This window comes from Urocampus carinirostris, chromosome 18, assembly GCF_059441175.1.
Source record: "Urocampus carinirostris isolate Australia breed hairy pipefish chromosome 18, RoL_Ucar_1.0, whole genome shotgun sequence".
Taxonomy (NCBI): Eukaryota; Metazoa; Chordata; class Actinopteri; order Syngnathiformes; family Syngnathidae; genus Urocampus; species Urocampus carinirostris.
In genome coordinates, this window is record NC_142366.1 from 27359280 (window position 1) to 27373915 (window position 14636).

Sequence of the window (14636 nt, forward strand, 5' to 3'; positions counted from 1 at the left end):
TGACGTTGTGTCCTAAATGCGGTATTTTGAAGTCGAGTCGAAGGAGAGCAAAGTTGAGTAAAGTCAGTAGAGCTGGTCGAGAACCGGCTTCTTCGGCTCGGCTCACTAAAAGGAACCGGCTCTTTCGGGTCCTAAACGGCTCTTCGGGTTGTTTTTGCTTCTTTAATCCCTACACGACCAAATATTATGTAAAATTATGCACAAAATGACTTAAAAGAAGGGGGGAATAGAACAAAAAAGAAAAAAATACCAAAATAAATAAGTATTGAATAGCTGAGAAAAAAAGAAAAGGAAGAGAAAAAAAGAAGCAAAAATTCAGAAAAAAGCTAAAAAAAAAAAAGATAAGAAAAAAATGTAGAAAAAAAGTAAACAGAGAACAAAAAGAAAAAAGTAACAGCTCGGAAAAAATAAACAAGATGAGATTTTTTTTAAAGAAATTAAAAAAAAAGTAGAAAAAAAACACAGGAAAAAGAAGAAAAAGTTTGTGTTGCATTCAAATCATTTCCAATTATATCAAGTGAATCTCAACATTGTATTTCCACTAAAAAATGTGATTAAGTATAGTTCTGTATCTTACAACCGACTAAATAAGGCCCCCAAAATGTTAATATTATGCGACAAAATATATCAGGAGATAAAAAGAAATGGATATCTTGTGAAAGAATTGTAAGAACAAACGACGTTTGTAGGCCGTACAACCTTTGCAATAGTACATGAGTCAATTCATTCAAAAGAGAAAAATCATTTTGCATTGCCGGAAACTCAGCAAAATGTAACTTGATGTCAAATTTTGGACATGTTTAATAATGATTTAGTTGCCACACTTGGGATTATGGTTGCTCACTGTTGTTTCAAGAGTTGCTCACCGACTTTGTGTGACCGCTCAGACCCGAAAGGGAAAATTAGAGGGAACATTGTAAATAGGTACTATTAAAAAGAAAACATGGAACCAGAAAAAGAAAATATTGAATGGCTTGACTTGCTGTTAGCGAATGAAAACAAAGTGGTGTGACTGTTATCGCTATATGCTAACTGGACAATGCTAATTTTTAGATTTGAAAACTCAGGTGTGGCATTTTCTGGTTGCCAGGTTTGCGGGACCCATGGAGCGAATCCAGGCGGAGGCGGAGCTCATCAACCGGGTCAACAGCACGTACCTGGTACGCCATCGCAGTAGAGAGTACACGGAGTACGCCATCAGCATTAAGTGAGTCTCGTTGTCCTGAAGTTCTCAAATTTTGCCATTTGGACTTCTTTTTAAAGGCCTACCAAAAATTTCCTTCTGTAGCTACTGTATATAGGCAGGGTTGGGTAGGGTTACTTTAACTGGATTACTTTCAATGACTTTTAGATTACTCTAATACCAAATATGCTCATAAAACACAAAATAAACTAAATATGAATAAAATGATGACTCACAACACGTGGTAAGCCTTCTCTCCTGGCTTTGATTTCTTTGATCTCCGGCAAAACGAACATAAAATGCGACAGAAACAAAATGAAAAGAAATCCAAACAGCTTGCCAACATTATTTTTGCCGTTACATGTATTCCAAGCCTGCACAAAATTTAGTAGTTTTATTCACATTTAGTTTATTTTGTCTTTTATTAGCATATTTGGTATTGGAGTAATCTAAAAGTAATTGAAAGTAATCCAGTTAAAGTAACCCTACCCAACCCTGTATATAGAAATAGACAGCTTCAACCTTTTTTTTACTATTAAAATAAAAGTTTTTTTTCTATCTTTTACCCATCCGTCCATCCATTATCTGCACCGCTTATCCTCAGTAGGGTCGCGGGGGTGGTGGAGCCCATCTCAGCTAACTTCAGGTAGTGGGCAGTCGCAGGACACACAGAGACGGACAACTCACTCACTCATTCACACCTAGGGACAATTCAGACCAGTCAATTAACCTGGCATGCATGTTTTTGGAATGTGGGAGGAAACCGGAGTACCCAGAAGAAACCCCTGCAAGCACGGGGAGAACATGCAAACTCCACGCAGGAAGTTCGATCTCATGATTTCAGAACTGTGCCGCACACACCGAAACTACAGTGCCGCCGTCTGGTTAGCCATGTATCATCCGAATCATTTTAAATCAGTGCTTCTCATTTGCACCTCCACAACACTAGGGGCAGCGGAGTCCTCAGTGTTTTGTTTACATTGCACTAATCACAGAGTATAAGTATTGATCTCCCGACCTCAGAACTCTGCCGCACACCCGCTAACCACTGTGCCCCCGTGCTGCCCCTAGCTTTTACCATTGTTTAGTAAAGAACAGTTCAACATTGCTAAGTTTCTTGAAAATACTTGTTTACAAGACATTTCTGAGAAAAACTGATTCATTTTCAGCATAACTACCTTAGTGATCCACCGGTAGATCGCGATCTACCTAATGAGCACCCCGACCGTATAACATCTGGCGCAGTTGCTTGGGAGTCACGCTTCCCAACTGCAGGGGGAGCCCGGGATCTGAAAACAAATTACGTGTGATGCTTTAAATCACAGGTGTCAAAGAGGCGGCCCGCGGGCCAGATCAGGCCCGCTAAGGGATTGAATCCGGCCCGCGAGACAACACTCAGAGAAGCACAAGAGAAAAACAAGCTGCAGGTTGAAATATGTCAACTTGATGTTGCCAAAGCCAGGTGCCTCGAACAAAGACACTGTACTTGTATTTATTTCTCTCTCTCTCTCTCTCTCTCTCTCCCAGTCTCTGTCTCTTTCACTCTTTGTTTCTCTCTTTTTCTCTTCCTTTGTTGCTCTTTGTCCCTTTCTCTCTCTCTGTCTTTTTAACATCTTTTGCTCTAACTTCCTTTTTTCCTTTTCTCTTTCTCTCTTCCTACCCTTTTCCCTTTCTTTTCTCTCCTTCTGTCTTTCGATTTCTCCTTGGATTTCTTTCTTCCTCTCTCTTTCTTTTCCCCTCTCTCATGACTTTTTTATCTCTTTTGTTTCTCACACTCTTTCCCTCTCTCTCTTTCTTTGTCCCGCCCTCTCTCTTCTTTTCCCTCCCTCTTTCTCTTATATATTTATCTCTCTTTTTCTTTCTCTTTAATCTACTAGTCCGGCCCCTGACAGAATGTTTGTTCTATGGTGTGGCCCCCGAGTTAAAATAAGTTTGACACCCCTGGTTTACAGCATCTCAAATTTGGCTGAATCCCTCGCCTTAATATGAAAGTTAAAAGCACAGTATGTATTATATTAGGGATGCAACAACAAATCGGTAAAGTCAATCATTAAACTGTTGGCAACTAGAATCACTTGGTTTTTAGTTCATCAATTTCTTCTTAAAAGCTCCGGTGTTTAATATTTGACCACTAGATGGCACTGTATCAACTAATGCACAGGTGTCAAACATGCAGCCCGCGGGCCGGATCGGGCCCGCTAAGGGATTGAATCCGGCCCGCGAGACAACACTCTGAGAAGCGCAAGAGAAAAACAAGCTGCAAGTTGAAATATGTCAACTTGATGTTGCCAAAGCCAGGCGCCTCGAACAAAGACACTGTACTTGTATTTCTTTCCCTCTCTCTCTCTCTCTCTTGCTCTCTGTCTCTGTGTCTCTCTTTCTTTTCCTTTGTTGCTCTTTGTCCCTTTCTCTCTCTCTGTCTTTTTAACATCTTTTGCTCTAACTTCCTTTTTTCCTTTTCTCTCTTTTCTCTTTCTCTCTTCCTACCCTTTTCGCTTCCTTTTCTCTCCTTCTGTCTTTCTATTTCTCTTTGGATTTCTTTCTTCCGCTCCCTTTCTTTTCCCCCTCTCTCACGACTTTTTATCTCTTTTGTTTCTCACGCTCTCTCCCTCTCTCTCTTTTTCTTTCTTTGTCCCAAATTTCTGTCTCCCTCTCCCTTTCTTTCCCCCTCTCTCACGACTTCTCTTTTCTTCTCTTTTGTTTCTCACGCTCTCTCCCTTCCTCTCTTTTTCTTTCTTTGTAACACCCTCTCTCCCTTTCCCTCCCTCTTTCTCTCATTTCTTTCTCTCTCTTTTTCTTTTTCTTTAATCTACTCGTCCGGCCCCCGACAGAATGTTTGTTCTATGGTGTGGCCCCCGAGTTCAAATGAGTTTGACACCCCTGCTTTAAATAAAGGACACAGACCACACAGGTGAATAATCCCGAGTCAAGCAAGGCTATGAATGACAAATACCCGGGCGGGCCCCCGTCGGTGGTCCCGGGCCCCTCCAGATCACCCATCATCGGCACGTCAAGCACCTTGGGGACCCCGCGCATTCCATTACGCTTCCACCGAGGGGGGCCGGGGGCCACCGATCGATGGCGGTGATCAGGGGAGGGAAATTACACTCATCACTTATTCAATGGCCCACAGGTACAACAACGACGTGAAGCACATAAAAATCCTCACCAAGGACGGCTGCTTCCACATCGCCGAGAACAAGAAGTTCAGGAGTCTGTTTGTGAGTCTTTTTTCCTTCTAGCCGGCTCACAAAAATCAGGGCTCCAAATTGCTCATTAAGAAGCCAATTAAGTCAAAGTTACAGCGCATGAAGGTCAAAATACACGGGTTCCCCTGACGCTGTGTTCTAAATGCGGTATTTGGAAGTCAAGGTCGAAATAGAACGAAGTTGAGTCGAGTCAGTAGAGTTTTTCGAGAACCGGCTTCTTCGGCTCGGCTCACTAAAAGGAACCGGCTCTTTCGGGTCCCAAACGGCTCTTCAGGTTTTTTTTTTTGCTTCTTTATGTCACAAGGGAGACCGGACCAGAACGGAGGCAGGAGGCAGGAAGGGAGAACTCACTTGCGTTGACGATCAGATCTTTTATTTAACAAAATAAAAGTCGTCCAAAACTCAGGGGCAAGACAGAACAAACAGGCTTTAACTAAAAACGTGCAAACACAGGTTTCTTCCGACTCAAACAAAACAGGACAGAGCAAAACAGAACGGGAAATGCAGACAGAAAATGCAATGAGCCAGCACCCGCAAAACCCAAAACCCCCCTTGAGAAGCAAACGCGCAAATTAAGCGATCTGCTTCAGCTGTTTCCCAGGGGGCGGGGCCAGCCGGTTGCCACGGCGACCATGCTGGACACGACACTTTAAGCCCTACATGACCAAATAATATGTAAACATTATGCACAAAATGACAAAGGAAGGGGGGGAATAGAGCAAAAAAGAAAAAAAATACCAAAATGAAAAAGTAGTGAAAAGCTGAGGAAAAAAAGAAACAAAAGGAAGACAAAAAAGAAGGAACATTTCAGAAAAAAGCCAGAAAAAAAGAAAGAAAGGAAATCTTGTGAAAGAATTGTTAAAACAAATGACATTTGTAGGCCGTACAACTTTTGCAATAGTGCATTAGTCAATTCATTCAAAAGTTAAAAATAATTTTGCATTGCGGAAACTCAGCAAAATGTAACGTGATGTCAAGTTTTGGACATGTTTGATATTGATTTGGTTGCCACACTTGGGATTGCTGTTGCTCACTGTTGTTTCAAGCGGACCCGTGGAAAATTAGAGGGAACATTGCTCGGAAGAAGGAGTGATTTTAGCCCAGCGTGCGGACATGGGATGTGCAATCCGCAGACGGAATCCATTGCGCGGATCCTAATCAGATAAAAAGAAACAAAGAACGATGACAGGTGGATAATTTGAAGAAAAAAATCAGCAAAAGAGAAAGAAGCCCGGCCCCAGCCCGAATATAATGATTGACATTTTTTTAGGCCTGACCCGAATTTCAGGCCCCTACTTCACACACATAATGGAAAGGTATACCAAATACAGTATACAGTGAACCGTAAACGTATTTTTCCAAGTTTTGTTCATTCATATAGAGCCTAGAATCAATCAAGAAATATATTTAAAGGTATGTAAATTCATGAAAACATATTTTAAGAAGTATAGTTTTGTTTTCTAACCCAGATCCATTTGCAAGTATCAATCATGAGTTCATCTCATCTCATTAGCTACACCGCTTATCCTCAGTAGGGTCGCGGGGGGGCTGGAGCCCATCCCAGCAATCATCGGGACACCCTGAACTGGTTGCCAGCCAATCGCAGGGCATCAATCATGAGTTATTATCTTCAAATGTATTTCCCGGTGGTGTCTGAAAGAAAACTGAAACTTAAAGGGACAGTGTGTATAATTTGACAGCTATATATAACTTTACTGTGTTGTGCAACCCAAAGCGAATGCTAAGAAGCACAAGGAAGAATACAAACTATGGAAACTCAAAGTAACCAAACTGCACCATTTTTCCCCTCATTTTTTGTTTAAAGTTCTAAATAACACACACTGTTCCTTTAACAATACTCAAACTAGGCTTCATGATCTGAATTTGTGAAACCGATCAAAAATCAGATTGATCAAAAAAAAACTAATCAGAAGTGGGAACAATGTGTTTATTTTACATAACTTATACTTACAGTGTATTTATTTAAAAAAAAATATATATATTTTTTTGTTATTTTACTTTTTTCCATTTTTTTTCCAGTATACTACATATTTAACATTTTTCTACTTAAATAAACATAATTTAATTCAAAAAGCTTAAAAATGTTATGGAAAATAATTTTAATCATTATTTTTCTTGTTTTGGTCAAAAAAAAACTAAAAAAAAATCACCATTATCTGGTCTCACTTGACAATAGTGTATGCTAAAATTCTGGTGCTGTTCACTTTAGGCGGGAAAAAACGCAAAAAGAGTCGCTATGCATTACAGAAATTTGCTCTCTTGGCCTCACTCTCAGCAATAGTCGACTGGGTATAATGGATCCCTGCCAAAACAGTGCAGTTCATTTTAAACTCCCCACAATGGCACAATTCAGCAGCCCTGACACAGAACCCAAAATGGGCTCCACAAGACCCTTGCTCTCACCAACCAGGGATAATGGTTTGTGGCCACAAAGGTGCATTTCATTTTAAAAGGCCTGAACGGCTCACCTCCCTTCCAAAGTACCTGTCAGTCCACGCTTGCAGTAATATGGATTAGGGATAATGGCTCGCAGCCGGACGAGTGCAGTTCATTTTTTGGTAGACAGCACAGCAAAAAAGACCTACCAGGCCCTACAAAAATACACACTGCTGGCCCCCGGCTTGCAGCAATATGCTAACGGGGATAATGGATCGCGGAATATTTTTAAACCTGCAATCAAAACAAATAAGATAAATAAGTCGATTTTTTTTTCTTGGATCCTCAGGAACTCATCGAGTACTACAAGCATCACTCGCTGAGAGAAGGTTTCCGGAGTCTGGACACTACGTTGCAGTTTCCGTACCGGGAAGTGGAAAATTCGGCAACGCACCGTATCAACCGTGCCGGCGGGAACAGTAAGGACGCCCCGGGAAACGCAAACAAACTCATTCCTGTTGAAACGATCAGCACTTTTTGACCTTTTCCATTTGTTTTCAAGTTGACACTTACATAGCTGTCACCAAAGGTTGAAAGACATTTTTTTTTCATCTTGTACGTTTCTACGCCCGAGGCAAAAAAAAACAAGAAATGTCGTGGTGAGGTGGACTATGCAACTTCAAGGGACAATTTGTATTATTTAGGACACAGGTGTCAAACTGCCGGCCCGCGGGCCGGATAAGGCCCGCTAAGGGATTGAATCTGGCCCGCGAGACAAAGCTGAGGGAAGCGCAAGAGAAAAACGAGCTGCAGGTTGAAATATGTCCTCTTGATGTTACCAAAGCCAGGTGCCTCTTACAAACGCTGTACTTGTATTTCTTTCTTTCTCTCTCTTTCACTCTCTCTCTCATCCTCCCTTCTTCTCTCACCTATCTCTCTCTCTTTCACTCGCTCTGTCTCTCTATTTCTTTCTTTGTTCCTCTTCTTCTCTGTCTTTTTACTTTCTTTGGCTCTCTTTTCCTTTTCTGTTTTTTCTCTCTCTCTTGCATCCCCCTCTTTCTCCCCTTCTCTCTTTCTATTTGGATTTCTTTTTCTCTCTCTTTTTTTCCCCCTCTTTCACAATTTCTTTTTTCTCTTTTGTTTCTCATATTATCTCTCTCTTTTTTTACCTCTCTCTCTTTCTTTCTCCCTTTCTCTTTTTTATTTGTCCCACCCTCTCTCTTTTTCTCTCCCTCTTTTTCTCTCATTTCGTTCTCTCTTTTCTTTCTCCTCAATCTATTAGTCTTTCATTCTTTCTTTTTCTTTCTTTCTTTCTTTTTTTCTTTTTCCATTTCCTTCTCTCTTTCTTTCTTTTTTTCTTTCTGTCCATTTCATTCTTCCTTCCTCATTAGTCCGGCCCCTGAGAGAATGTTTGTTCTGTGGTGTGGCCCCCGAGTTAAAATGAGTTTGACACCACTGATTTAGGACATCCTAATAGTAAAAAATATGAATAATAAGAATTGGAAATGCATAGTTACAATTAAAAGATCAAGAACCGGAACTGGATCAGGACCCAAATGCGTGACGCTTCTAACACAAGCCTTTTATTTTACGGGAAATGGGGAGTCATGCACGTTAGGCGTCTGGCGAGGAATGATAGGAAGCCAGAGGCCGAGAGATCGATACCAATTGCCCAAGTAGATATCGGATTGATGGGGTCGATACCGGACAGGACGGGACCGACAAAATTGATATCAAAGCAGGTTATCGAAATTAAACTGGACAAACTAGATGGGAACGAAACTGGAAATTTATTTTTTTCAAAAGCTGACCATGCGCCTTATAATACAGTGCGCCTTATATATGGATCAATATTAAGTCGCAAAGTCTTGCAACTAAGGGAAGCAGCCGTCGACTCGATTTTCCCCCGAAGGCGAAGTCGTCCGCGGTGTATGCTGGGATTTATATACCGGCGTTTCATTTCCTAACCAATGTGTCAATCATCATTTGAATCAGTCACTATTGGCTAAGGTTATTCGTAGGTAAAGGGGGCGGATCCTTTTCATCATTTACAGGCTCGCATAGGCTAAAGGGGCGAAACAAAGCCTGCAATTGGCCGAAAAAGATGAATGTGAATAGCATGTTGGGTTGACGGCATAAAGAAAACAGTATTTTACTTTTCTGTACTGTATTTGTAAATATTTTACTCTCCTGGATTTACTACACTCACGGATATAAGAGGACCATGGTTGCACATTATTATTGAATACAACAACTTCGGTGAGCTACTCCTGCTATATATTTTCCCAGTATCTTGTTTCAGAGTGATATCGATGTTTCTGTGATGGGTCTTTTTTTAAATTAAACTCAATTCCAAGTGTTTATTGTCATATGCAGAGTAAAGTTGCGAGCGAAAAAGAAAATAGAAACTAAGGAATGGTTGGCATTTCTTGAATCCCAAGACTTTAACCTTCCGAATGATATTTGGAACGATGCATTTGAGTGATATCGTACGGACACCGCATCCGCACGTGTCTGAGACACGTCTTTGCAAGCTTTCGGAATGTTAAGGGGGTAATGAGTTGGACTGAACCATCTGACTGTTTTGTCGACATTCCCATTGTAGAGCCTTATAATCCGGTGCGCCTTATGTATGGAAAATCTCATCTCATCTCATCTCATTAGCCGTACCGCTTATCCTCATTAGGGTCGCGGGGGGGGGGGCTGGAGCCCATCCCAGCCATCTCCGGGCAGTGGGCAGGGGACACCCTGAACTGGTTGCCAGCCAATCGCAGGGCACACAGGGACAGACAACTCATTCGCTCATTCCCACCTAGGGACAATTTGGACCGGCCAATTCACCTGAAATGCATGTTTTTGGAACGTGGGAGGAAACTGGAGTGCCCGGAAAAATATAGGAACAAAAACAATTTTTTTTTGGGGGTGCGCCCTATAACCCGGTGCGCCTTATAGTGCGGAAAATACGGTAATTGAAAGTAATCAAGTTAAAGTAACCCTACCCGACCCCGACTATCCCTTTAAACCAGGGGTGTCAAACTCATTTTAACTCGGGGGCCACACGATAGAACAAACATTCTGTCAGGGGCCGGACTAGTAGATTAAAGAGAAAGAAAAAAGAGAAAGTTGGAGGGAAAAGAAGAGAGAGGGCGGGACAAAGAAAGAGAGAGAGGGAGAGAGCGTGAGAAACAAAAGACATAAAAAGAGAAGTCGTGAGAGAGGGGGACAGAAAGGGAGAGGAAGAAAGAAATCCAGAGAGAAATAGAAGGACAGAAGGAGAGGAAAGAGAAAAGAAAGTGCAAAGGGTAGGAAGAGAGAAAGAGAAAAGAGAGAAAAGGAAAAAATGAAGTTAGAGCAAAAGAAGTTAAAAAGACACACAGAGAGAAAGAGACAAAGAGCAACAAAGGAAGAGAAAAAGAGAGACACAGAGAGTGAAAGAGACAGAGCCAGAGAGTCGAAGAAAACGTGTGGAAAAGAGAGAGAGAGAGAGAGAGAGAGAGAGAGAGAGAGAGAGAGAGAGAGAGAGAGAGAGAGAGAGAGAGAGAGAGAGAGAGAGAGAGAGAGAGAGAGAGAGAGAGAGAGAGAGAGAGAGAGAGAGAGAGAGAGAGAGAGAGAGAGAGAGAGAGAGAGAGAGAGAGAGAGAGAGAGAGAGAGAGAGAGAGAGAGAGAGAGAGAGAGAGAGAGAGAGAGAGATACGAGTACAGTGTCTTTGTTCGAGGCACCTGGCTTTGGCAACATCAAGTTGACATATTTCAACCTGCAGCTCTTTTTTCTCTTGTGCTTCTCTGAGTGTTGTCTCGCGGGCCGGATTCAATCCCCTAGCGGGCCAGATCTGGCCCACGGGCCGCCTGTTTGACTCCTGTGCTTTAAACACAGCTTTCCTTTCATTTCTATGTGTTATTTCTTATTTTCCGACAAGAATTAGAGTAGTACGAACAGTAGGAACCCTCACAGAGCCCCGTTTTGATGAACAGGCACGTCACGAAATCTGACGTTTTCACTTCAAACCCGCGTTGTATTCGTTTATTTCACGTTTCCGTTCCGACCTCGCCTCGGATGAGTTCCTTTTCTGCCCGTCACTCGTTGCTTTCTGCACTTTCCTCATCCTATTTTCTTTTTACTCACCCGGGAGCGTCTTCACAGCCTTCCGGTAAAAAGCGCCGCACAGCTATTTGCTATTTGGAAGAGTTCCGTCTCCGCTGACTTTTATAGTTGTTGTTTTTTTCCCCGTTTTTTTTTTTATATCTGGAGCTCTGCGTCTCATTAGGTTTGACAAGAGTATCTGCAGTTTCCAGACCATCAAGTACTACAAATAAGTTCCAAGGGAGTTGAATGATCTGGTTAAACCTTCGGTGAACTAACTAAAATGAAAATAAATAGGCTCTGGGGCCTTCTCTTTATTTGATTGAAGAGAAGAATTTCAATGAATGTTTGTAATGTTTGATGTCTAAAAAAACAAAACAAAACCTAGTAATAATGTGGATTAAAAAAGTACGTTTAAAGGTTTTACAAAAAAATACGGTCAGGAACAGAACGGAGACAGGACCCACTCTCTGCAGCTGGAGCCACACGGGCTGGGCCAATTGGGCGCCCTGGCAACCGTGACAAATACAAATGTATTCGGAAAAACATTTGATACATTTTAACTAATAATGCTGCAGAAAAAACAGGTCAGTAGCCGGGATAGAAGAGCAAAAACGTGGTCAGGATTGGAAACAAGTCGAAAGCCAGGAGAGGAGAGTAGACGTGGTCGTGATCAAAACATATTGTAGCGGGAGACAAAAAACGGGACAGGCGAAAAATCAGATATTTGTAGACGGACCGACAAATGGGGACTGACAGGACAGAGATTAAATACTGACAGGGAGCCAATCTGCCAACAAGCTGCAACTGGAGCGACACTGGCGGGGCCAATTGGGCGCCCTGGCAACCGTGCCAAATACAAATTTATTCGGAAAAACATTTGATACATTTTAACTATTAATGCTGCAAAATAAAACTACAAAATACCTACGGGTTAAAAACCCAAGTAATGCACTAATAATAATAATAATAATTTCCTTTGTATTGTCATTCTTTGTAACAATGTACACAGAACGAAATGTCGATACACCTGACCCGTTGTAGCGAGTCGGTGCAGCCGCAGCCAGAGGGCGCCGCCATTATACCAATTAGGTATGTGTCGGTCGAGGCGCGAACCAGCGACCTCCCAGTCTCAAAGCCGGCACACTACCATCTAGGCTACTGAATAATCATATGTTTAAAAGTTTTACAAAAAATACTGTCAGGACCAGAACGGAGACAGGACCCACTCGCGTAACTTTTCTCAGTTTTATTGGGAAGAAGGGAAAGGATTGCACACACGATCTTACAGGGAGCCAATCTGCCAACAAGCTGCAGCTGGAGCCACACGGGCGTGGCCAATTGGGCGCCACGGCAACCGTGACAAATACAAATTTTTTCAGAAAAACATTTGATAAATTTAAATATTAATGCTGCGGAAAAAACAGGTCAGTAGCCGGGATAGAAGAGCAAAAATGTGGTCGGGATCGGAAACAAGTCGAAAGCCAGGAGAGGAGAGTAGACGTGGTCGAGATCAAAACATATTGTAGCAGGAGACAACCAGGATCAGAAAACGGGACAGGCGAAAAAGGGCTTGCCGTGTAAAAACAGAGATTCGTAGACGGGCCAACAAAAGGGGACTGACAGGACAGAGTTTAAATACTGACAGGGAGCCAATCTGTCGACAAGCTGCAGCGGGAGCGACACAGGCGGGGCCAATTGGGTGCCCTGGCAACCGTGCCAAGTACAAATTTATTCGGAAAAACATTTGATACATTTTAGCTATTAATGCTGCAAAATAAAACTACAAAATACCTACGGGTTGAAAACCCAAGTAATGCACTAATAATCATATGTTTAAAGGTTTTACAAAAAATACTGTCAGGACCAGAACGGAGGCAGGACCCACTCGCGTAACATTTCTCAGTTTTATTGAAGGGAAAGGATTGCATACACGATCCGGTGATTGCTGGACGCAGGAAGCAGGTCGCTCTGAACGCGGAAGTGGGACTTCCGTGGCGAGCGATGGCGGTGTCGGGAACAGAAAAAATGGGTCAGTAGCCAGGACAGGAGAGCAAAAAAACGTGGTCGGGATCAAAAAACAGGTCGAAGCTGGAGAACAGACGGGAGCAAAAACAGGTGTGAGTCAGGGTCGAAAAGAGCTTGCCAAGAGTAACCGAGGTTCGCAGACGGACTGACAACAGGTGACAGATAGATTTTTATGGTGACAGGGAGCCAAAAGGGGGTTATTTTTCTTAAGCGGTTGTTCTGTTCCCCAAAACCCTTGCGCTATTTTCACACAAAACACTTCTCTTACTCTCCATCTTTTTTTCGATGCAACATACGACATCTATTCAAGTAAGGCAGTGCAGTTTTTATTTACTTTTCCGTCATTACCCGTAGTCAATTCTCAGTTTTAGGGCTGCTAATTAGGCACCGACTCAAGAAGAACACACTATGCAGACGGGATCGGAAAAGTGACTTGGAGAAGGGTCGGTGTTGTTGACATAAATTTGAACAAAGATTTTAATGAGATCATTTGAGAGTGAGTAGAGACAAACATCGGTTAACAACGGTGCCAATAACAATACTTCACTTGGTATTTGCTGTCTTTAAGTAAAAAAACAAAACAAAAATCGGCCCACTTTACATTTGACATACAGTGTCATGTTTTTTGCATATTTTTCCCTCACAAAAGTTTCAAATCATCAAACCAATTTTAATATCACACAGAGATAACCCAAATTGTAGTTTTGAAATGTTGGTTATGTTTACTTAGGCACCAAAAATTCAAAACATATCTGAAAAAGTAGTAATTGGTCCTGGGAAGGTATTTTGGCCCATTCTTCCTTGCAAAATTGTCTAAAACCTGCCATATTGGAGTTTTTTAAGCATGAAATGCCTGTTTAAGGACACATCACAGCATATCAATTGGGTTTAAATCCAGACTTTGATTTGGCCACTCGATAATCTCCATTTTGTTTTTTGAGCCAGTCAGAGGTGGACTTACTGGTGTGTTTTGGACTGATGTCCTAATGCATGATCCAAGAGCGCTTGAGTTTGAAGCCACAAACTGATGCCTGAAGTGTTTTCTTCAGGATCTTCCCGTGAACACCGGAATTAATTATTCCGTCAACTACAGCAAGTTGACCAGGTCTTGAAGCAGCAAAGCAGCCCCAGATCGTCAGACTCCCACCACCACGCATTACCGTTGGCACCATGATTTTTTTTCAAATGCTTTGCATTTTTATGCCAGATTTAACAGGTTGAACACCTCTCAAAAGTTTTTATTTTAACTCATCAGTCCACAGAATGTTTCTCCAAAACTTTTGAGGATAATCAAGATGCTTTTTCTAGCAAGTGCAAAACAACTCTTTGTGGTTTTGCCTAGGACTTCTCCTATGGATTCCTTTTCAGGCCAGTGACTTTTTAATCGTGGAGTCATGAACACTGACCTTAACTGAGGCCAGCATGACTCTTGGTTCCTTGGATATTTTTCGGGTTGATTGATAACAAATTAAAGAATAGATTAATTAATCAATAAGTTTATGCATAAAGGAATGAATGAAATCTTTAATTATTAATGAAAAATAGTATATTTATCATGCTGTTCTTTGAATATTGTCGAATCTTTTGAAGTTCTAAAATGATCATGAACCCCTAGATTGCAGACATACTTGTTATTTCACAATTTAAGGACCCTGTCAGGACAAGAACGGAAACAGGACCCCCTTCGTTGCGTTTTATTAGAAGAAAGAGAAAGGGTTGCGCCCACGATCCGGTGATTG

The 14636-nt window shown here is 41.8% G+C and overlaps 1 protein-coding gene across 2 annotated transcripts in view; it reads left to right on the top strand.

Annotated features, from left to right (window-relative positions):
* Positions 1–14636, top strand: part of vav3a (vav guanine nucleotide exchange factor 3a) — a 178683-nt gene that overhangs the window by 150328 nt on the left and 13719 nt on the right. For both annotated transcript variants that reach the window (XM_088322515.1, XM_088322516.1), the window contains 3 exons: positions 1091–1207; positions 4317–4404; positions 7139–7268. In XM_088322515.1, coding sequence (XP_088178641.1) covers positions 1091–1207; positions 4317–4404; positions 7139–7268 — 335 coding nt within the window. The remainder of the gene's footprint in view (positions 1–1090; positions 1208–4316; positions 4405–7138; positions 7269–14636) is intronic.